The 25,153-nt window shown below is 40.5% G+C and overlaps 1 protein-coding gene across 1 annotated transcript in view; it reads left to right on the top strand.

The window, feature by feature from the left end:
• Positions 1-4,037: 4,037 nt before the first annotated feature.
• The window catches only part of LOC108785272 (solute carrier family 22 member 6-B-like), a 33,504-nt gene continuing 12,388 nt past the window's right edge, over positions 4,038-25,153 (top strand). Inside the window, exons 1-6 of the mRNA XM_018554323.1 lie at positions 4,038-4,539; positions 10,817-10,920; positions 14,292-14,446; positions 15,972-16,140; positions 19,441-19,564; positions 24,874-24,992. Coding sequence (XP_018409825.1) covers positions 4,165-4,539; positions 10,817-10,920; positions 14,292-14,446; positions 15,972-16,140; positions 19,441-19,564; positions 24,874-24,992 — 1,046 coding nt within the window. The 5' untranslated portion in view covers positions 4,038-4,164. The remainder of the gene's footprint in view (positions 4,540-10,816; positions 10,921-14,291; positions 14,447-15,971; positions 16,141-19,440; positions 19,565-24,873; positions 24,993-25,153) is intronic.

The raw sequence follows: 25,153 nt of genomic DNA, 5'->3' as shown, positions 1-25,153 counted from the left end.
CACCTTCTGTTATAGGGTGAGCAGCTTTGTCTCCGTTGGACAAGAAATGTGGTAAAATTACAGAACATTCCCCCTTACCTCATCTCCATAATATAGGGAGGAGGTGTTCTGTGGTTCACATAGCTCACTACAGGAAGTTAGACATTCCCATGTCATCATGGGAGCGAGCTTGGAACGGTGGCTACTTTACAACACACACAGGGACCATGGGGAAGTAGCCATCATCCAGAAGGAAGAACAGTGTCACCTTAAATTCAGAGATGATATGAGCATCTATAGCTGAGTGATGCACAAATAACCTACATTTTTGTTAATAGTTAAAGTAATTAAAGGCAGGTTTAAGATTTCATTTCTGAGTTTAGTGTCACTTTAAGTAAGGGTATGCATGTGTAGCGCCCTCTAAAATGTCGCTATTCAATTTAGAGATACCTGGACTGTAACCAGTCTAGATACTGATTATACAGAGCTCTGCATTCTATATGTGTCCCTGAATCTGCTGGATCGATTGCTCCTCATGTTGCTGAGGAAAAGGGAGCCTTGGCATGCAGTGAGGGAGGATCCACCCTCAGGTTATGACTATGCACCTGACCCTAGCCAATCCCTGAGTAGGATGATTCAGAGGCATGATGAGGGCAGGTAATAAAAGGTCTGGGGACACTGTGGAGAGCTCTCTTCCCCCTAGGGGCCTCGCCCCAGGAGGTCTGTGGAGATGCAGGAAACTGGCCTGGGCCTCAGCACATGGCAGGTGCTGAGGGACCTAGATGCCTAGGATACACTGATATTTTGCTGGGCCCATACACGTGGCAGGTGCTGGGTGCCTTGTTCTAAGAAGATACTACCACTAACCTGGAGTGCTCCTTGGCAGTTGCAGATGCTGAGGGCACAGAGATTCCAGATCCTGTTGCTAAGGAAAATACCTGATGGAAGCTGGGTCGGGGAGGAGTCCGCTTGTTGAGGGGTACCGCAGAGGATCTGATGAGAGCGTCCGTCTGGGACCCACAAGGGAGATCCCACACCCTATTCCAGGTATCTGTTCACAGTATTACTACTACTATTGGTCTCTGGGACCAGATCACAGTGCTATCGGCCTTAGCGGTTGCTAAGGGAGAAAGCTGTCCTCCGAAGTATTTCCAAGGGCATCCTACAGATCCTAAACCCTCTCTCTCCTGTTGAACTTGCAAATAAATACCCCAAAAAGAACCCTAAGACTCGAGCCATTCTGTCCATGAGTGTCGGTGTGCTGTTGCTGATCAAAGGGGACCGGTAGCTGGAACCAACAGGGAGGAGAACCTATTTCAATATTCAGCGGCTCCTTTGGGGGTGAGCGCTACACATGAATATATATCAGCACAAGAAAAATGATATATAAATTACTATTTAAAATTCTTGGAAGAAGCAAAGACCAAAACTGTTTTTAGATGCGGGTTAATACAACATGAATACTTAAAAAACGTGTTTTCTTTAAAGTTATATGAACTTGCGTAAGGAAAATGTTTCAAGAATACCCGGATGCTGTGAATAAATGTAAAAACAGCTCCAACCTTTCCTCCACAGAGCACCATGTTACAGAATTCTCAAATCACACAAATAAGCAACAATCTGAAAGATCTCTTTTGCTAATATAAATAAAAATGCATATAAATACATACTTATTAAGGTTATGCGGGTCAAAAGAGACTTGAATATTATGACTCTAGACATCGTTCTGGATCGTCGAGCGAGTGACTCTCTGTACTGAAACAGAGACTGTATTACTGCACGAAGTAATAGCCTTGTTCCATCGCTGCCTCCCACCATTACCAAACGAACCTGTCCTAGGTCCATCCTGAAGCCGTACCAACAACTCTTGAATAGTGATACCATCCACAGTTGTTCCCTGCTGTCTACAGAGAGTTCAATCAAACGCAAACACATCCTTTATTGAAGACCATAGCGAGACGGTGGATCGATGCTGCGGTCCTGAGAGCTTCTGTCTGAGCGTTTCCGGCTGCTTATCACAGCCACTACCTCACGGTGAGTGCACCTTTCGAGGGGATATATGTGGTATTAACCCTTATCCCCAACATAGTTCACGGAACTTCTTTTGAACACCTTTTTTTGAATATTTTTTCGAATACTTTTTGAACAGTCCTCTTTGGATTTGACACATCACATCATTCAACAATTATACGGTGGTTGTCACTAACAACAATTGGTCCACATACCCTGTGGGATCAATGATCCAGGGCCAATGATGGTTTTTTAGAAAGACTTTAAGTCACTAATATTCATGTGTGTATTATACTATTATAGTTTATACATTTGAGTCACATATATTTATTTGATTTTATGGTTTATGATATTAACACGTTATATGTTGCGGGCGCTGCATAATTTGAAAGTTTAATATTTTGACCTAACGGTCGTTTTGCTGCAGCCTTCAAATTAAATTTGCACTTTAGCACTTACACATCTTTATAGGTCCAGCGCAGAATCATTAAAATCTATGACTCTAGACATATCTGAATGTTTTTGTCTTATCATAAAGTTACTAAATAAAATTATAGGATGTAATGAACCTTCCTAAAAAAAATAACAATTTGTTATAAAGTATATTTATATATGTGTATGTGTATTTTATATATGTATATATATTTCCTGGCACATCATGGCAGCACACAATGGGTTAACGCTCCACCCCTTAACCCCATAGGACAAGCCCTCTATAAGTTTTGCCCCCTGTGGCTTGGACCCCATTCTTTTTTCTGTCCTCGCCATGCAAGCTCTCAGGATGGACATATTTTTACTTTTTACCCTTACCTGCTGTTTCTTGCGGTGTTGCCACATAGGGTTAAGCCTCCCTGTGCTGAAGTCCCCGCTCTTCTGCCTTTAAAGAAGGTATGCCACGAGGAGTCCCGTTGTCAGTGCTGGGACTAGTCGTTCCAGGGTAGCAAAAAATCCCTTGTGTGAATCCACCGTGTCAGCCTGCTCCTTCGGTGTCGGCATCCAGTCTCGGCGGCGTCTCCGGCTCGCTCCGTCCGCCATAGACTTCTATGTCATGGCGGACGGGGACAAAGTCTCACCAAAGATGGCGGATATAAAAACACTGAGCAATACTTTATAGAGTTTAAATTAGATATAGCTGAAAATCACCGGAGTCAATCGAAAATCAAATAAAGCTAAATAACCTATGTAGTATAGGAAAACTAAATAAACTGAGTGGTCTCAACATTCAGAGTACTGGTCTAAGTTACAGAAGGCTATGCTGGACCTCCTTCAAATTTTAGCAAAGTGGAAGTGTCCTTGCTTATATATAAAAGAGTCAATCAACCCAAAACTTCGATTTTACTTTTCAGATGTCATAGAGGTTAGGAATTTCTTACATTTCTCATGGACTCTACAAGTGAATATCTGCACTTAATCTTCACATCTGCTGTGCCCATAATGAGTGGGTCCTACTTTTCCTGTTGGATTTTAATTTTTTTTAATATGGAGATTATAATAGGGGGAGCTGGAGCAAAGAAAAGTGGGCAGGAACACTCAAACTCCCTGGTGGACAGAAACAAAATTGGGAATTATAGCACTGATTATTGGAGTGTCCAAGATATCAAAGATATCAGGGGCAGGTTTAACCATCATTTTGTGAAATACCAGCTTGAATGTTCTTATAACTGTGACCCATTAGCTTGGTAACTTTCTGAGAAACTCTTGTGTGGCATATTATTTTGGTTAAAGAAAACTCCACCATTTGAATAGAGGATAACCAAGCATTGGCAAAGTCTGTGCCCCTGTGATATTTAGAAAATAAGTTAAAATAATGGGAATATGCTATATACCCCTTCAATGCTATTAACTTAATTTCATAATATTTCATCTGAGTTGGGAAAAATATATTACATAAGTTCATGGCATACTTTACGTTTCATAATGAAACTTGAACGGTACATCCAGCATTGCCCTTTATACCTAATTTGTTGTATTTTTCAGGTTAATGCTTCATTATTCAAGTAAAAGTTTAACACATGACAATGCTTGGCACTCTTAAATAGTCCTAATGCTAAACAGTTAGTCATTCCTAGCATTTAATCTACCAACAACCAGCATAAGGCTTGCTGTCAGTTGGCTATAATGTTGACAAGCAGCTTCCATTCTACTTAGTAGTCAGTGTATGGACTATGAGCAGTCATGGCATTTCAAGAGATCTTGATGAGAATTGGGGGCATGGGACGTTACCAGATAATACATGTCATTCTGCTATCCCTGCCTGTGTTCATGCTAGCCAGCCATAACCTCTTGCAGAATTTCACCGCAGCAATTCCGAAACATCGCTGTAAACTCAATGATTCCTGGGAGGATGGCAATTTTACTGGGATTTGGGTGGAAACCTTTATTCCAGTTGAGTCTAATGGAAAACCGTCTAGATGCTTCCGCTATACCAGCCCCCAATTCCATGTGCCTAATGTAACCTCTTCAAGTAACACAAGTGATGCAGAAAAAGAGCCATGTATAGATGGATGGGTCTATGATGACAGTGAGTACTCATCTACTATCATCACACAGGTAAGACATTTAATATTTTTTCTTATATATATATATATATACATTGGTATCTCGGTTCACTAACGCCTCTGTTCGCAAACAGTAAGTTCGGCAAAATTTTGCTTCTGTTCACGAACTCCGCATTGGGTGACGAACACAACCGCAGCCATCTTCCCAGCTCTGACACTGGTCGTGGCTTCCTCTAGTCGAGATTGCGGTCTGATCACAGTTTGATTCGGTTCCTGACCAATTCGGCTCACGACCAGCGCCCTCCTAGGATCAGATGTCATAGCTATACAAAGCACATCAAGGATGGGAAGAGAAGCTGAAGCTGACTGTTTTTCCTAAACCTAGAGGAATATGTGTGCACGTTCAGATATGTGCCAAAATAAAAGTTTCTTTTTTTATGTAATATCTGATTATAACTATTATATCGCACTGAGGAGACTAGAAAATAAACACTTATTTCCTATGCTCCTTTCCTCCATCTAGTGGCAATAATGCACTATTACATAAAAAACATTCAAAAATTAATTTCACCTGTAACGGAAAAACCCTTACGAATTTTGTTTTGACCTCTATTCGCACAGAGCAAATTTTCACAGACATTCAAAGGGCAAACTTCTGTGATTATGAATAGACCCCCTAGTGTCAGTACCCCTAGAAACAATTGCTGGAAAATTAACCAAAGATTCGCCCCTTGCAACCCTTACATTTCTAGCTGTCTAGTCCTAAGTACACACTATTCTATTCCACCAACAAAATGAAATGCGCAAACCATGCAGGGACACAGATGGATTGTGTTGGCCAGTAGAGTGGCAGCTTGGAAAATGTTATCCTACAATGGAATGAGTTACTCACAAACAGAAACATTATAAGAGGATTTCTTTGTTTTGTTCCTAGAAGTCCTGCTGTCCTAGGATACAGACTATGATGACAATGCAGAACTCCAACTCTGAGAATGCTACAATGTCATTTGTGTTCATAAAACTAAATCAACCTGTCTGTGGCTAGGTCTTGCATCAGAATTTTGAGTTTAACCAATTGTTCTGTTGAAATCAGAATCACTCTATTAACTCACATGCACTTAGATAACATACCACCTATTCTACATCCACAGCAGAATTTATAATATTAAATTACAGCCACCAAAAATGAGAATTTCTTTAAGCTTGCATAAAGTCGCTATCTGTCCTGTTGACCATTGTCCCGGGGACTAAAGTGCACAATACCTGGAGGCAAAATATACCAATGGGGACACATGTTTTGGTGACAACTGTCCTTATTTTGGACAGATTTCGTCTTACTTATTGTTGTGTTTATGGGACAGGAAATAAAGAAGAGGGACCACTATTAGGTGGCTACCGATTAGATCCCCCATACCAGGAAGAAAGTTCCTTGGAGGATGAAGTTACAATGGCTAGATGACAAGGGTAAACCCAAAACACTTTAATCCCCCCAAACAATCCCACAATCATTGATGGTCAGTGGCACTTTAACCCCTCCCCCCCTCCCAAAAACAATCCCACAATCGTTGGTTGTCAATTGCATTTCCAAATCCATCACCCCCCCTAAAAAAACAAAAAACAATCTCAATCATAGATCGCCAGTTGCATTTTAAACCCCTGACTTCATCCCCATTCATTGGTGGTTATTGGCACTTTACGCCCCCTCTCCCAAAACAATCCCACAACATTGGTGATCTGTGACACTTTTTAATCCCCCCCACCTTAAATCGCAAGCCTTCCCTCTTGCTGTCCAATGACAGTGGGATCAGAAGCATTGTGTGCGGACCTGGTGCATGCAAAATCAGAAAGCAGGTGGCTCTTAGCTGCCAAATTTCTAATCTTTGCTGCAGGGAAAACCATGAGTTGCACGTTGGATTTTTGGACTATTCTGGTGCTCCAACAATCAAAAATATTGGTGACTATATTCCGTTACAGCAACATTTTTTTTTTGCAGACTGCAGAAAATGAAAAAAAAAAAAGCGTGAGGTTTCCCTCCAGTTTGCTGGTTCAAGTCCAGCCATGGGAGGGTAAAGTTTTTTTTATTTCATAAACGAATTTCGGCAGGACAACCGCTAACGAATTTCGTCCGAAACTAATTTAATTTCGGACCCGAAAAACGAAACGAAACAAATTTTTTTTTTTTTCAAAACGAAACTAAACTAAACGATTTTTTTGCTGGTGCACATGTCTAATTTTTATTGCAAGATACAATCTGCCTGGTCTCTCCCTGTTTTATTGCCAAACCTAGCGGATTATATACTGTCCAGCCACTGAACATTATTTGTTGCTATTTTCTCTCAGTACACTCTAATTTCTTTTGCAAAACTAAACCTACATTGTTTATTTCTATTTGCTGCCTATTTGATTGCTTGTGTACTGTCTTGATGTTAGCCAAATTCTACTAAACACATAGCTAAAGTCTATATTTTTAATATATTGGGAATAAAGGGATAAGAAGGGGTCGGGGTAAAGAGGGGTTGTGGCTTTAAAGTGTTTTTGAGCACTGTTCTGACATTTTATTAATCTTGCCAATTTATGTAAAATTCAGGGCTTTAGATGTACACTTTCCTATTTTTAGCTCTGTTGTGGCTGCTACTTCCACCAGTAAAACATAGACAAAGCTACCTAAATAAAACTTTTTTTAAAATTTGAAATGAATCAGATTGGCGTGCTGCATCTGTATTTAAAGCAAGCTAAACCTAAAAGTAAAAAAAATAACGAAATTACAATTAAAATTACACATCCAAAATATGTGATGCCAGAATGTTGTGCCCATAATGCCACATACAGCTTAAAAGAATTTCTAAAGCATGTAATTTAAAGGATTGTTATTGTTTTCCATGTCACCATTAAAGTCTCCTCTCTATGCTGTACAGTATTATTTAAAAAAAAAGTTTTTGCCTTGTTAAATGACCCCCATGACTGTGCCCAGTTTATTATGCCCTTTTTTGCCCTTTTAGACTTCAAAGGGATTCACTGCTAAGCTTGAGTTTTGCAATTTTCAAACAGTAATCGAGGGTAAAGCTCCCCAGAAGGAACATAGTCAGCAGTAAATCCTGGCAGGGGTTTTAATATTTCCCTATACATGAAAAACAAGTTTCAGATACATTTTAACTTATTTGCCTGGATAAAGAAAATTATTAAACTTTAAAGAGCCTCTAAACGTTAATAAAAGGCTGGCATTTAAAGCTGTCCACAAATAAATATGTTTCAGGAGATTATCGGAACAGAGGATATTTGAAATGAAGCTGGTATAACAAGGTTAATATTTTCAATCCCAGAGATGATTCCTGCCCAGTAATCCAGTTGATAAACATAAAGAATTGCAGTTGAAAGAGCTGGGCGTCAAACAATTGTTTCATAAAAAATTGTTGCATAAATATTCAGGCCTATAACTGCCACGCATTCCTGTTTATGGACAGAGCAAACACTCCTGGTTCCAGCCTTAGCTCAGAGAAATTATAGCAATTGGATAGGAAAATCCTTCCGAATTATTGATCATTACTTACAATTGTACAGTTCATTGGACTGTGCTGGGCCCCCTAGAGGCCGGAGGCCCTGGTGCGTCCGCACCGCCTGCACCGGCGGTAGTTCCGCCACTGCATGGTTCTGCAGAGGTCACAGTGCCCATAGACATTTGAACACTTCCCAGCCTTCTGTGTATCCAAGTGTAGGGATGGGTTCAGCCTCAGACCCAACCCAGAGGGAACCAGAGCCCATCCTTATCCAAGAGAACCAGTGCCAGTTTTACACAGCACTAAGCATATAAATATCTAATCTCAAATCATTATCGCTATGCTTAGTTGTCTTTTGATGGGCTTATATTTGCCTTGTTATTTGGCTTAGTTTGTATCTACTCTTTATTTTGAGTTGGAGGACAATTTTTCCATGACAGTTAATGTTTCTGCTTCTGATAACTGGAGAGATGGACACAGGCAAAGTAAATAAAGCCGAACAAGTTGATAATATAAATCTTACTTCGTAAACAGTTATAATAATTTAAAGTCTAAACCTGCCCAGGCTTTTTATTTTTGAAGAGTTTTTGAGTGTTAAAGAGTTACATTTTCTGTTAGGCTTTTTGTCAGAAGACACTTCCTATCATTTCCTGTCCTAACAGGAAGTAGTGAGAAAATTATCCAATATGGATACAGAGGGTAGTTAAAGTTGAAGAGAGGCTCTAACCCTTCCTCGCTCTACCTAAAATGAGATAAAGAAGTTTGGCTAGAGTTGAACTATAAGACTAAGGGGGTTATTCACAAAGCTGCCAACCGAAGTGAAATGAACTATGTTCTGCTATTCACTCCGGCTCAGTAGGGCTGATTTCAGCCGTATATCAGCTGAAATCAGCCATATATCAGCTGCCTTTGTTCAGCCGAACATGCTCTGCATTTTTAGCTGAGCGGAAGTGCAGAGGGACTTCGACTCAGCCGATCCAACATCTGGATCGGCTGAGCCAGAGCTCCAGCAGCTCCCTGGCTGCCGTTCGCCCTATTCTCATAGGGGACGAACGGCAGTGAGTGATTAGCCGAATGCTGCCGAGGTACCAAGCAGAATAGAAAATAAGTGAAATAAGGAAAAAAAAGTTTACAAATTGTTTTAAAATGTCGAAATTAAAATAGTTTAAAGAAAATTAAAAAAGAGAAAATTAAAAATACTTTTTAAAAAACGCTGGCAAAGATGCTGGCAAAAGAAAAACAATTGGGCGGAGCTAGCAGTGACAGCTAGCTCCGCCCAACTGTTTCCTATTGGCTGGCACCTGCTAGAGTCTTCTAGCAGGCCCTGGCCAATGAATAACGACTGGGCAGAGCCGGCCATGACGTCACGGCCGGCTACGCCCACTTGTTATTGTTTAATGGCAGATCAGCTTCCCCAGGATGCTGATCTGTCATTACAACTGGGCGGAGCCTGCCGTGAAATCATGGCTGGCTCCGCCAAGCTCTCATTTGCGGAGCGAACGGTCGGCATTCGGCAGGCCGTTTGCCCCGCTTCTGCTGCCACTTCGGCTCAGCTGAGCTGCTCGGCCGCCTTTAGCTGCTCTACACGCTATTGTGAATAGCCTGTGCATGTTCGGTTCGGCTGACTGAAGGCAGCCGATGTACAGTTGAAATCAGCCATACTGAGCCGGAGTGAATAGCCGAGTGCCATTCGGCTCACAACACCTTGGCTGTTTTATTCACTCGGCTGCCCCCTTAGTTTAGCAAACAAGTTGCAAAGTTTATTTAGGTGAAAACATTAGGGATACATTTCAGTACATGAAAGGTCTGATTGTGCCTTCACACCAATGTGTCCATTTGTAACACTAATATTCAGTTACCCATTCCAGATATATGTCCAGCAAAAGTGGTAGCAGGAAAGCAGTCATATAGAGGAACTTCACATTTACAAATCATCCCCCCTCCTAACACTTACCTTTGGTACTCTTCTTAAAGAAAAACTCTAGGCAGAAATAATCTTAACCCTTGCAGTGAGGCTACCCCATGCACTGCAAGGGTCAAGTGCTTGTTTTCGTCTAGGGTGTAAAGTAAAAAAGATATAATCATCTGAACTTTGCAGCGGGCTGGTTGTTAGAATGGTCCTTGGAGCTGGTCTCATCTGCTCCAACGATAGGATGTCCTTTGGCATCCTCACATCCAGTACGCCGTATTGGACGTAATGACTCCCAGGTCTTCGTCATACCCAAAAGCATTGAAGGTTATACAAAACAAGCAGATCAGACTGTATTCCACAGCAAACACTGCTGACATTCAGGAACTGGCTTCCCACCACAATTGTATCCCAGGTATCCCACGTGCAGACAGGCACTTGTAGCAACACAATCCAAAAAATACCACACTCCATGGGTGTTCACAAAAGATACAATCTTTGTACAGAGCAAATACACACTGTGTATTCCTCTGCATATGTGCTCAACCTGTAACGCATTTCAGCATTTCGACTTACTCATAGAGTAAAACTGAGAAGCATTAGAATCTCTGTCTGATTTGTAATATTGGTTACATAGATTTCCCCTCTCTGTCATAGTGACAGCGGTCTAACCATAGAACAAGTGAGGAAAATCTGCAAAAGGGACACAGGCAGCAATAACATTTGACTGGGGTTCTAGCCTTCTCCTGCTCTACTTAGATCTTTCTATCTAACCCGGCTAGCAGTAAAACATGACATCAGTTCACAGCGTTCCTTACTCTTCATATTCCACTTCTCACCTTACTTGCCTCCATTACAGTAGTTTGCATATCAGATTTCTGTGTTGTTTCTTATCATTCTCCTTCCCCGACCCTTCTTTCTTGCAGTGGGATCTGGTCTGCAGTCATCGCAGAATGAGACAACTGGCTCAGTCCATTTACATGTCAGGAGTTCTGGTTGGGTCCATTATATTTGGAGGTCTCTCAGACAAGTAAGATTTTGCCAAGTTCTACCATGTGTCTGTCTATATAATATGCATTATGTAATCTGAATTTGTGACTACTTTGGCTGAAATGAAAGTACACCTGTAAACTGTCAAGAGAAAGCTACACGGGATTGTACATCTCCATGAAACAACCACCCCATTACCACTCACACAGTAACTTAATGATAATAAAGGAAGCTGCAGTGTGGAAAATTGTGACTACTTTATCCTTTATTTCACCAGACCTTTACTTTTAAACACACAGACCAATACCAATGTTAATACTTTACCCAAACAACCGGCTCAGTCTGCCAGGGCTAGAGCACAAATGTCCTGTACCAGACCACCAGGTACCACCAGAAACACTGTCCATCTATAAAGGTGGACAACGATACCCTTCATAAAGGTAAAACCACAACTATGAGAGGAAGGGGAGATAACAGCTTGACTGAAGATCCAAGACTCCAGATGTTGAAGAGCTATTAGGGAAAAATCCCTAATCTCATTGGCTGCTTCATTTTCATCCGAATTTCAGTTTCCAATCACTTGTTTTTAAAAGCTGCCCATTAGATCAAAGCAGTTGGAAATCTTCAGGTAATAGCTGTTTCTGTGACTTTCATCAATGACCAGGATCTCAGGTGGAGGGGAGATCATGATCTGAATGATAAATGGACAAACCAGCGAGAGCAGACACAATTCCATACCTTCCAACTTTATGAGATGAGAAAGAGGGACACCTTACAGCACAATGTATTTAGGCAATAGACACACCCTTGCCGCCCTCTAGTTATGTGGATTATTAAGAATTTATATGCAAAGAATGATTGGTTAAACCCACATTTGTTGTTTTTTCACCATTAATTTACAAATAGCAAACAAGATAATTAAGTATTAAAATAAATGATTTAGTACAGAAGTAGTTAATTAGAACCTTTTCATAGACACCTCTACATCAGACCAAAAAGGGGACAACTGAGGAGGAAAAAGGTCAGAGGGATTTGCTTTCAAATGCGGGACATTTGGAAGGTATGGTATTCTGTATCTTTATTAAACTAGACTAATTAAAGATTTTAACCGTAATGTCAGTACAGGAAGGAAGTGAGAGGGACACTTCACTAGCTCTTGGCAGGTGTTGCAATTGCTGGCTGGTTGTCTGGCTGTCTCTGGGTTAATACTTATAACCCACAGACCTGATAAAAGTATGCTGTCAATGATTATCAAAAACTTGTCAGAATTTCTCATTTCTATACTTGTTCTGGGTCAGTAACTCCAAAAGCATGGAAGCCAAAGCACCAGCATGACAGTCAGGGAACTAACATTCTGAAAATATAATGATAATGATGATAATAGTTGAGCAATGGCAGCCTACAGAATTCTTCTCATGGCAGGTGTACTCTAAAAGTAAAAACACAATTAAATTTTTTTTATCATGTTACGCATTACAAGGCCGAATGATTTGTCTAGTTAGCTGAACTCCCAAACCAGTAGAAGTCTATGCATTTTTTTTAGCCAAAGATTTTTGGGAATGCATGAAAATAATTTAAAGTGTGATATTACGCCTAACTGGCATTGTCCATTTTGGGTGGATGCTAGTTAGCTGAATCACACACCATCCTTTTATACTTCTGGAGGATTCCTACATAACATTTTTTAGGCTGACCCACCTGCTGCGATCTTTGAGTGGCAAATCAAGCAGAAAAAACTGGTACATTTGTGCAAATTAGAAATGTGCACCAGTAATTGAACACTATCTTCAAAAACATGGTAACATTTTCAAACTTGGACTTTATCCAATTATTTTCTTTTTATGGTTTTTGATGTAGACGGAAAAGGTTTGAACTAGGGATGCACCGATACCGATACTAGTATCAGTATGGGTGCCGAGTATTTGAATGACTCGTATACACCCAAATGCTCCGATGCCTAGCCCAATACTTTCCAGCCAATCAGGAAGCCGAGCAGCGTGTAATGACTCGGGAAGCTGGCCATCATTACAGGTGCTGTGTAATGATGCGGCGCCTGGCTTTCTGATTGGCCAGAAAGCCGCCTCCATGTTTTCTCGTTATCTAGTGACGAGAAGCATGGGGACGGATTCCCTGATAATCAGGAAGCCAGGTGGCGAGTCATTACACGCCGCCTGGCTTCCTTAATGGGACCGGTATCGGTATTTGGTATCGGCGAGTACAGGGAAAAAATATTGGTACTCGATACCGAAATACCTGTATCGGTGCATCCCTTGTTTGAACCCTTACACTCAACGAGACGCTAAATTAGCAAAATTTCTTCACCTCTGGACACAGATGGTAATATAAGTATTTTGAATAGGGGGAAGGGTTAGAACCCCTATTTTAATGCTCTGTGTTCTCTTTGAGGATTTACATTTGTTGTGACCAGGACAGCAAGTTAGGGGAAATCCCCCAAGATGGCATATAGACAGCGATAAAAACATAGCAGATGTAGGGTTTGAAGCGCCACACCAATTAAATTAGTCCAGATACACTTTATTCCATAAGGGTCAGAGGACATTCAAATAAAGTAACCAGTGTATTTCAGAGTTCCAAAACATACCCCCTTCATCAGGGTTTCATGAGAAAAATAATGTATGTGGACAACAATCTCTGCAGCTTGAAAGTTGTATTGTGTTGTGATGGGAGTACTTTAGACTTGATGCTGCCAAACCAGCTGCTGACAAGCCTGAAGTGCTCCCATCACAACACAATTCAACTTTCCAGCTGCAGGGTTTGTAGTCCACATACATGATTATTCTAATTAAGCTCTGATGGGGTGTTGGACCCCCGAAACGGGTTGCCTAGACTAATTTATTTGGTGGCATTTTAATTCCTACATCTACTGTGTTCCCTATCAATCCCAGGCTACTGTGGAAGCTGCCTACTCGTTAGCCAGATTACCCATATTCATATCACTTAACTACTGCTTTATAAGAAATACCAAGAGAAACCCCACACTGGTCCAGCACTTTCTTTCCACTTTTTCAAATATTAGCAACAAAAACCTGATAGCGATTCTTCTAACCCTTCACCACTATATTAAAAACCTTTAAAAGAATTGATTCTGGGGTTCCACTTTAACTGACATCTGACTGACAACTGACTAAAAAATCATAAAATATACACTGGGGGAATTTATCAAAACTGTAGCAGACTGAATCTGGATCAGTTGCCCGTTGTAACCAATCAGATTCTCTCTTCAATTTGTTCAGGTAAGCTTTACAAATGAAAGACAGAAGCTGATTGGTTGCCATGGGCATAAATCTCCCTCACTGTGTTTTATGCATTAAGATGGTAATAGTAGTATTACTTGAAGTACTGAAAACTTTTATTAGACTATTAAACACATTTTCCTATCTGTCATGCTAGGTTTGGTCGCAGACCTTTACACATATGGTCAAACCTTCAAATGTTTGTGAGTGGAATATGTGCATCCGTTGCTCCCAATTACATCCTATACTGTGTGTTCCGATTCCTGACTGGAGCATCTCTCTCTGGAATTGTTCTCAACTCATATTCTCTGAGTAAGTATACAATTTATTATTATGCTACTGTATTAGTATGTGTGTCCAACAATTTCAAAGCTGATGTCTGGCCTGGAGAAAAAGTTACCCTTCAAGTGTTTACACTGCAAGGGTAAACTGCTAATTTTGTCTAGGGTGATTGGAATAAGGTGAAATACTTACCTCATTCCTCGCTCCTGCAGGCTTCCTCTATTTTGTATGCATGGTCCCCCAAAGTATCTTCTATTAGCAATTCACCCCACCCCTCCAGGTCACAGCTCTCTAAAGTCACCATATACAGTACAAGACCAGAGGTATGTTGTAAGTAAAGATGCCAAGGCCCCACCAAGATCCCCGGAGTGCTGCACAGTGGAGGAGAGCACCGGCTGCCAGAGGAGCAAGAAATAAGTCACCTTATTCATCATCCCGTAGACATCATCCCGTAGACAAAAAAAAACCCTTAAATAGAGTTGGGCTGTAATGTATAACATCTTATCAATGTGTGTCAGTTGTTTCTATGTATACTTGGTAATTACATATGTGCATGTGGGGTAGCCATATTAGTTCATTACATATGTAGGTCCTGCTATCTGCTTTGCATTGCAGTAGAGTGGTTTTCCTTTACTGTTCTCTCTTACAACCCACTAAAAAGAATGCACTGCTTATGTGGCTGATATCATATTTCAACAATTGCTAAGCAGGGAGGCTGAGAGATTGCAGTAAACAATAGAGCACCCTCTTTTGTAGCTGGGCTGTAATTATACAGTATGCATTTATTATGTTAACACAAATATAGAACAGCAAAGTCTGAAAATGAAAGCCAGGACAACCACAACAACAATTTATTTAAAGTGTCTCTCCAGCCAAAAAATGACAAACTGTCCTTTGCAAGTTTCCCTCAAGATATGCTCATCGATGTACAATTTTCACAGCCCTAGACTGTATAGAAATTGTACAGGTTGATTCTGCTCTTTCCCTAAATAACATTGTATTTCTTGTGCTATGCCAGCAATGGGGATCTGTTGCAATTGAATTGGCTGATCCCCTCAAATATTGTTGGAAACAGAGCCACTTCATTCTGCATTTAAATGCCTCAGAGGCTTCCTGCATTGCTCATGCGCCAAATTGTTACCCGGTTAGTCAGATACAGCGCTTCACTTTGCTTTTAGGAGCAGAGTGACATCTGTAACTGGCGTTGTCACTTCCTGTACTGATGTCGGTGCAGAGGGGAAAGCTCCACCCACAACTCTGGTGAGAATGAATATTACTGAAGGGATAGCGGTCACGCAACCACAAATAATTGAAAAAAAAAAGGTAATTGTATGCAGTTTTCAAATAAATTAACTTTATAGAGTTAGAAAGCAAACTTAGAGCAACCATTTGGAAAGTTAGTGATATGATGATGACTTTCCATTTACTTTAAGGTTAAAACTGCAGAAATAACTCAAAATATGTGTTCACTGAAAAAACATTATACATTCTCTTTAATTATGGATGCTTCCAGAACTGGCTTTGCTTACCAAATAATACTGCACTTTCTTTATAGTTGTGGAGTGGATTCCCACTGAATCACGAGCCTTCACCAGCACAGCCACTGGATACTGTTACACAATGGGTCAGCTGGTCCTGGTGGGATTGGCTTATCTAATTCAGGATTGGCGCATGTTGCAGTTGGCTGCATCCATCCCCTTCTTCATCTACTTTTTATATTCATGGTAATTTCTGTATTACTTCTTTTTATGGTTTTATATTTTAAGACTTATAAATTCTTACCATATTTGTTATAAAATGTAGAGGACTCATGTTAGAACACCAAAATATTTCATAGTATAGCTATACTAATAAGCCTAAACTGACAGACAAGAACAACGTTACCTTTACATTAATTTGTCCCATCTGCCCCCCATCCCCATGCCACTTTCACTTATCTAACTTCAGTCAGAGATCTCCATTTGGCCAGCTCCAGTCCTGTTTACTGAACCAGCTACTGCGCCTACTGAGCTGCCTGTTTCTCCATAAGGCTTAAGCCAGCATAGGCCATGGCTGGTGAAGGAAGTTGCCAGGTAATTTGCATTAAGTATTAGAAAGTGTTTATAACATAGGGAGGGCAGGGGGTTATTGGGGCAAATGTATGTAAAGGGGGAGTTGTCCTTTAAAGGAGAACTCCATGAAGTCACAAATAAAATGAAGGCACAAGGTAGGTATAATGTATAATTGACTTTTACCTCCACTGTGCAGTGGTGTATTTAGGTTTTGTGCTGCCCTAGGCGAGACTAGATTTGGTCCTCCATAGGGAGTGCTACTCCCCATTCAGAAATTCATGAATGAACAGCCGACAACCTGCTACTGACAACTTGGAGGAGCCAGCCATTTTTGGAAAATCTGAAGTAGATTGAACAGAGATTGTATGGCGGATTGTAAGGTGTATGGTGATCTGAATAGATAGCTGGGAAGTTTATTGGTGTCAGGGGTAACATATGTGAGAAGTAGAAATTGCTCATCTCTCCTAGAACCTCTGGATGATCCCTAGGCTTCTATAAACCCCTCTGGGCTTGTTCACACCAATTGCGGTGCATTCCAGAGCCGGAGCTGCTGGAACGAACCGCAATCGCTCACTTCCCCCTTCGTTCTGGGGTGAGAAGGGGCATGGCGGTGCATTTAAGTCACACCCCCTGCCCGCAGTGAGATCAGATGCATGGCAAAACATTTCCTGCATCTGGTCCAGCGTGAACGCAAAAAAAATGCTGCATGCTTTGCATGCTTTTTTTACGTGCACACTGGACTGGAACGCAGGCAATGTTTTGCCATGTGTCCGATCGTACTGCGGGCAGGGGGTGTGACTTTGGTGCCCCCAAACGAAGTGGAGAATCATGAGGGGGGTTGGGGGAAGGGGGAGACTGTGTACTTGTGCAGCGTACAGGGGAGGAAAGAGAACGAGTGGGACGAGAAGGTAATGTCCCGTGACCATCCCGTGCTGACACACACTTACAGTAAACCGCACATACACAGTATCTCAGGGTCTGATGAGGAAGCTGTTCACTGATAATGGCTGCGGCTTCCTCATCAGACCCTGAGATATGAACGGTCCGAGTATTTACCTCATGTCGGAAGGCGAAGCTGTCCCGCTCACTGTCCCCTCTCCTCACCGGCCGCCTCACCCTCCGCCTGGGGGAGGCCGCCCCCCTGAAAAATGACGCCCGAGGCAAACGCCCAGTTTGCCTCGTGCTAGATACGCCCCTGCCACTGTGTCCCTTGCCAGTAAGAGAACAGGGCTTGAGGTACTGCTACATAACACTTTTGCTAGCGGCGGTACTCAACGCAATAGCAGTCTATAAACCCAACTAGTTCAGTTCAAACAAACCCAGAAGACTAGAATTGTGAGGCAATGGTACATCATTGCTGATAGCTGTGTTTTACATGCTATTTCCATTTAAAGAGCATGGTGGTTATAACTGTAAATAATTAATTACATTTACCTCCTTTACTTCTCTCGTTTGAGATTTCATGGATGGTCTGTAGATGATGTTATAATAAATGGTAACCTCTGCCAGCTAGACAAATATTTATTGAATACTGTCCACTAGCTTGGCTTGTATGAACATTCATGTATCTCTATGGTGAAGAGAAGGGAAGAAGGAGATTAGCACTGCTTATCAATAGGAGGAACAAAAGCAACTGGGACAGATTCTCTAAGCTCCTTAATTTATTGTTCTTTCTGACAGTGGTCATCTATGAGATGGATGCAGAACCCATAAACATGACATCAGGGCCACTTCAGGCAACTGTCACTCCTCAATTCATTCTCACATTATTCCATTATGGTGTTCAGGCAAAAGCTGACAATAGAATCCTTTCCAGCAATCACAGTGAAAAATTAGATGCTTTCTATAAAAGCACATGTCCTTAGAATTAAAACATGTAAAGAAGACAATGAGGTTGGTGTATGCAAGGGGTAGAGCATGTTCTCTTATAAAGCACATGTTCACTTATCTTAATGAGGTGAAACAAAGTTTAGATACAATAAGCTAAGATAATTTTCTCTTTGCAAAGTGAATTTTCACTTAGCTTAATCAATATGTTGAAGTTGTACTGATTCTTATTATTCAATCATATGCAGCAAAAATGCTGTTTTTTATTTAATTTTCCTTACACATGATTTGGCATTCTTTGCAAAAATCAAAATGTAATTTTATTTTGTTTCACCATATTCACTAAAGTGAATTTCAATTTATTTTAGTGAAAGAGGTGAAACAAAGTAAAAATTAACTTTGAACTTTCTGAACATGCTCTACTTTAGTAAATCAGGGCCAATGCTGGATCATGTACAGAGAAACAAAAAATTATATTGCATAAACGTTCTTATAGTCAGCAGTTCTGGTAATCTTTTCTCGCTTGCTTGCACAAAATGTACTCTAGCCTAAAATATTTCCATTACTAAAGGTTATGAAAGGTTAGAACCGCTTTCTGGTATTGCTGTCTGGGTTACCATTGGATAGATTCACCCTCTCTATTTATCCTTGAAAACCATTGTCACCGAGACTGAAAGTGAGGACAATTCCTAAACTTTAAGTTGTTAACAGAATGAGAGGGGAGATCTTCCAATGGGGAATTCTCTCACAATAGAAAGATTTTCTCGTATTCCCTCTTTTGTCAAAAGACATAAAACACAGAGCCTGTACCTTTCAAGCAGGTGATACAACATTTTCAAGAACATCTTAAGCAATAGCCCATTTTTCTTTTATTTGACCTCAGGCACCTCTTTGAATACCTACTGGAATGTTTGCTAGCATTCATCATACACATGTTTACTAATTATCTTTGGTAGTACTCAATAGCATTTCACAACTATGCTGTAAATAGCATTAACTTTGTGGTCTTAGGTCTGTAAAACATCTTATATTTATTAATGCTTAGAAGTACTAAGAGTTTCCTTTTATTTATAAGCTGTAATCAAATTCCTCAACTTGAGAGCCCCAACATTACAACCCATGATAAAGTCATTATCTGGCACTCAGGTGGCTCCCTGAATCCAGTCGCTGGCTTGTTCTCACTGGGAAGTATGAGCAGGCCATTAAAGACCTGAAGAAAGTGGCAAGAATTAATGGAAAGACAGAGGAGGTGGAGAAACTTACTGTGGAGGTATGTACTAAGAATAGTAGATTAAATATGATATAGCATTCTACCTCAACAATCAGTTAGTGAATCAAAAATGCAGTAAAGTCATTTGTAATGAAGAAATAAACAGTACATTAAAGGGGATAAACAGCAACTCGTTTATTAGAGATGGCCATCCATTTCTGCTTTATTGTCCTAACATTTTGGGCCATTTATTAACTCTCAGGAATGTTCTCCATTTCTGCACAAATACAATCCAAGCTTCATCTAAGTCATAACGATAAAGGACAGCTACGAGACAAGCCTACTAAATTTAAACATGTTCACATTGGAGGTGAGGAGATTAAGGGGGGATATGATCTCCATGTACAAAATGTTCAATGGTGGTAGAAACATTAGCGATAAACTGTTTAAAATTAACTCCATTACAATACCTAGAGGCCACCACCTAAAATTGGTGGAAAAAAAATTCCTGCACAAGGGGCGAAGGGGGTTCTTCACAGTAAGATCAGTTAGGGTCTGGAACTCACTGCCACAGGCGGTGATTTCAGCAAATAATGTGGAATTGTTCAAGAAACTTTTGGACGATTTCTTAAGGGACCGCAATATACAGGGGTACAGGTACTCCTAGAATGAGATCCTAATAGGTTGGACTTGATGGACTAATGTCTTTATTCAACCTCAAATACTATGTAACTATGTGACAGTCTTATTTTAAAAATACATACACAGCTGTTAACATTGACACACCTTGCTTTAACAAATGGTTTAAGGAATGAAGGTCACTTGGCAAGTCTAAAATATGCAATTTCTGCTGTTTGTCTGTTGTTGATCTAAGGACCCTGCGGTCCTTACAGTGTACCTCTTTGAAGTGTCTAGATACACTAAGTTTTGTAAAACATTTTATATTATTTACACAGATATGGTAGATAATTTTTATGTGGTAGGATCCGCATTCTGGAGTCCACAAGGGCACCCCAGCATGTAGGTGGCATGATTTGTATCACAAGAAATAAAGTTTTTAATTTGCTACGCTTTTCCAGTACTTCTAGATGTGAAGTGGGTTATTTTCTGCAATTGTCCAACAAGGCAAACACCTCCTACAGATGTAAAAAAAACTTTTTCCTCTAGAAAAAGTATAGTTATTCTTAGGGGGATTAATAATGTTGTGGACCAATTTTGTCCTATGGGAAGGAGCTTTTCACTTTTGGAAAATTGTGTCCTTTAGAATAGGCCAAAGTTTTCGTAAAATTCTTTCCAACTGTTGGAATTGGATATTAGCACCAGTATCATATTTATAATCTTAATTTAAAGTAATTTTCTCTTTTGCTGGTTTATCTCGAAAAAGTGAATATCTATCCATACTCTTTAACTAATATTTCCCAAAGACCCTCTGTTGTAGCCTTGTTGTCCAAATCTTTCAGTTAATGATTTGGCTTGATCTGTATAGTGTTTCAATGATTCACAATTGCATCTGATCTCTTTAACTGACCATACAGAATACATGAAATCCACTTGACAACCTAAAGTTTGTATAAAACTATTACGTCCAGTAACTTTCAAAATTCATCCATTTGTGTTCTAGTTTTTATGTTGTAAACAAGACTCCACTGACTCAGAGGTACCCTTCCAGATATTGAAATGTCATCAAGGAAAAGTTTTCAAAAAATTAGATTGGACCATCTAGCATTATATATACATTATAGACAACCCCGATACCAAAAAAGTTTGGACGCTGTGCAAAATCTACCTAAAAAAAGAATGCAATGTTTTGCAAATCTCATAAATCTCATTCACCCAAGAGCAGTTTAATAAACTGCTCTTAGGTGTATCTGCACATAAATTTCCTGGGACTGCACACCTCAAACCAGCAGGATTCACCTTAAACCCATGGTGCTGGAGAACCTAAACCTCATCCTGATAAAATTTCAGGCAAATACTGAGAGTAATGCAACACATAAAATGGAATTCAAGGAATTGGGTGTCTCCCCCAGTAAATTAAAGTAAAATTTTCTTTACATGACAAATCTTGCTAGGAATGTTATAAATAAGTGTTCAAATTAGGAGCTTACTGTATGTTGGTAATTAGTGATGAGCCGAACACCCCCCCGTTCGGGGTTCGAATTCAGACTTTCGAACACGGCAGGGCAGAAAAGGACGAGCGAGCGCCCGCCCCCCTGCGATACCAGGCCACATGCCCTTGGCACTGGAAGGGCACTTTTCCAGGGTCGCCCCTGGAACAGCACCTTGTCCTTGTGCCTATGGGAACAAGGGCTTCTTCCCCACAGCCCTGGGGCGTTGGTTGTGGGGGTGCGGGCAGGGGGCTTATTCACATCAGGGTACCCTTTTACGCCGTTGTCCACATATGATTGGGCAAAGTCATCATGACTTTGCCCAATTATGGCTCTTACAGAGTAATGGGCCCTGATCGGGCGAAGTCTTGCACCTGACCGGTGGTCAGGTGCAAGGCTTTAGCCAATCATGGCTCACAAGGCACAGTGCTTTGCGGGGTGCTCGGTGTGCGAACAGCCCGCCGAACGCCCTGATAGTTCATGATAAGAACAGATACTACACTTGATCTTAGCCAAAAGGCCGACACACAAACTGCCAATGTTCGACATGAACTAACGTTCAACTCGAACATCGAGCTCATGCCTATTGGTAATGCTCTGTGGGTGCTCTGTGGGTGGTATTGTTGGTAATGGAGACTTAAGTATCAGGGTATAAGTACAGAAATTACTTTGTCATCTTAATAAAGTGCCATTACATCAAATACATTTTCCTCCAAACTATTTTTTGTCCGTGTTTTAATAATCTCTGTTTGGAATGTGGTCTGACATAGAGGCTAATTATTTTGTAAGGGTATTTAATGATTGAAGGAGTAAAACTGGAGCACCCAAAGAAGAATTACCATTAAAGTGTTTGTAAATCCACACATATTCTGACCTAATTAGAATAGCACACAACACTAGCATTCAATTTACATAGCAAACACGTTAAAAAAAAAAGCATATTCTATGTAAATTAACTGCTGGATCAGAGGGTGGGAAAAAGCTGCAACAACATCAGCAGGACACGTCCTCCTCTCCGGGCTGAACAGAGTAGAGTGGATCTGTCTATTAAGGCACGTGACCTACATTGCTGCCTGTGATGTGAGCCGCTTTGAGGATCAAGGCTCATAGTAGGCCATGAGTAGACATGGCTTACTTATTAGAAGACCGCAGCATGCACACTGCAATGGCAACGCTGCAGAAACCGGATGAACCTGCATATCTTTGCCACTGAGAACAAGGATGTCAGAGTGACTGGCAGGATTGACAGCTAATCTTTTTAAGGGCAAAGTTTAAATTATACAATAAAGAAAATGGACAAATAAAAATTATTAGGGAGGCTTTACTGTTTGTTTTTTGGGTTTACAACCACTTTATTATGGAAATAACATACAGTACAAATTCTATGCAGACAGCATGCCAAGTGTTATATAAGTACCACTACATCACTGTCCTACCCCATCTCATGGGATTTTGTAACTCTTCAAAAAAACTACAGCACCTACAACATAGAAGAATATTTTATGATTGGTGTGCATGCATTCATGTCACATTGTGCTAAATTTAGCAATAACAATGTTAAAAATATCCTGTTCTTGCTTAATATTTATGCAAATCGAAACGCCTTAGAGCAAAATGCTTACACACCTTTACCTGAGAAATCAGTGTTGTGGAAATTTTATTAGGATGTGTTTTTAGTGTATTGTAATGTTTTGTTATTAGTCTCTCAGTGTCTCGGTTTAAATAGACACTGGGGGATTAATCCATTGGAGGAGATTTCTTATGCGCAGCGGAGCTGTGTCTTGGCGAATGTATGGACACCGGCTGGGGCCCCCCGTGCAATGCATGGATTTATTGGCTTGCGTGGATACATTTGTCTTGAACACAGTATATGAAAGGAATGTGCGTTTGTTCTCTCTGGTGTGCCTGATCAACACGCCTGAGATGACATAACGTTGTCCCTGTGAATGAGCGAGCATGAGAATCCTAGTAACGTTATGTGGCATTGCTCACTGAGCCACGCGGGATAAAGTCACTCCGGTGGTCATTGATTGTTACTACATGTGATTTGTTAGCTGACTCCTGTTCACTTCCTGTCTGACATCACTTCCTGTCTCGCTGTTTGAGACACCCCTTCCTGTCTGACATCACTTCCTGTTGGGCAGGTATAAACAATAAACATACCTGTGTTCAGGTCTCTTAGCATGGGATTATCGAGCAAGCAACATCTGTCTCCTGACTCTACATGACTCTATAGAAGGCGGGACTTCCAGTCCTCGCATAAAGGAGCGTAGTACAACGGGGGAAATTCTTTGCGTTTGGCGCAGCTTAATGCGACATGGATTTGTGCGTTGAACCAAGTGAATTTCCATAACATCAGCCAGTAATACTTTAATATATGGTCTTAAGAATCTGATGCTAAAAATAAATCGCTTATACTAATTTCACTTTACATTTAAATATGTATTGCATAATGGACATGTTGGGGAAAATTAATTTTCATGTTTATGAATCAGACTGGGACATATTTAGCAAAAAAACAATTATCAGGGTTAAAATAAGATTTACAGGACAGAGTAGGAAGTATAATTCTTCTTTATGTTTACTCAATATGAGGACCAAAGGATATAGTGAATGATCTGTGTCAAACAATTGTATGTTGTAAAAGAATTGTTGTCCGTCTCAATCTCGCCTTTGCCTTTCATGTATAGTTTCCATAGGGTTTTATCTAGATGGGTGCTTCATACAGCTGTTAGAAGTTGCTGCTGTCTGACTCCCGGACTAGTTGCTAGTTCCAGGGCAGAGCACAGCGCTGTGCCTAGCACTACTTTCAGCAGTGAGGTAAGGCAACCTCCAGCACTGCATCCAAACATTGCCAATGACAGGTAACAGCTGTCACGTCAGGTTTCATGAAATGCTATCCATTAGTGTCAAAAGCACTATTCACCTCAGAAACCTGTCAAATATTATATGCTGTAGCTTTATTGGTATTGGGGAGCCCCAGAAAGACTTATCAGAAGCCGGTCTTGCCATTGTTTCAAGGGTCACCAGAAAATCATAAGTTAATAAAGTTAATAATAAAGTTAATTTCTGCATATCCAGTCCTGGAAGTCATGATACTTGAGCAGTGGCATAGGGCAAGTCCACTTTGTCCACTCATAGCTCTACTAGTGTTTGTGTTGGCAAGTCTCTATATAATCAATTGTTTATATATTATATTAAAACTTCTACAGTATTTATATCAAGATAACATATTCTTATTATTCCACCTCTTAATTTCAGGTACTTAAATATGACATGAAAAGAGAAATTAATGCTGCTTGTAAGGCTAATTATACTGTGTTAGATCTGATAAGGACTCCTGTGGTTCGTCGCATATCCATTTGTATAAGTTGCACTTGGTAGGTACTAACCTTCTTATTATCACCTATGTAAAGATAAAAGTGTTAGCTTAACCATTATTTTATTTTTTTGCCAGTCAAAGTTTTATAAATATTATGATTGTGCTTCATCACAAGTACTGTATTATGAAGTACTGGTCTGTTCTCCACTTACCTTTGAC

Source organism: Nanorana parkeri, unplaced genomic scaffold, assembly GCF_000935625.1.
Source record: "Nanorana parkeri isolate BGI_ZX_2015 unplaced genomic scaffold, ASM93562v1 scaffold153, whole genome shotgun sequence".
Classification (NCBI taxonomy): domain Eukaryota; kingdom Metazoa; phylum Chordata; class Amphibia; order Anura; family Dicroglossidae; genus Nanorana; species Nanorana parkeri.
The sequence above is the reverse complement of the archived record's forward strand: the minus strand, read 5'-3'. Positions and strand labels throughout refer to the sequence as shown.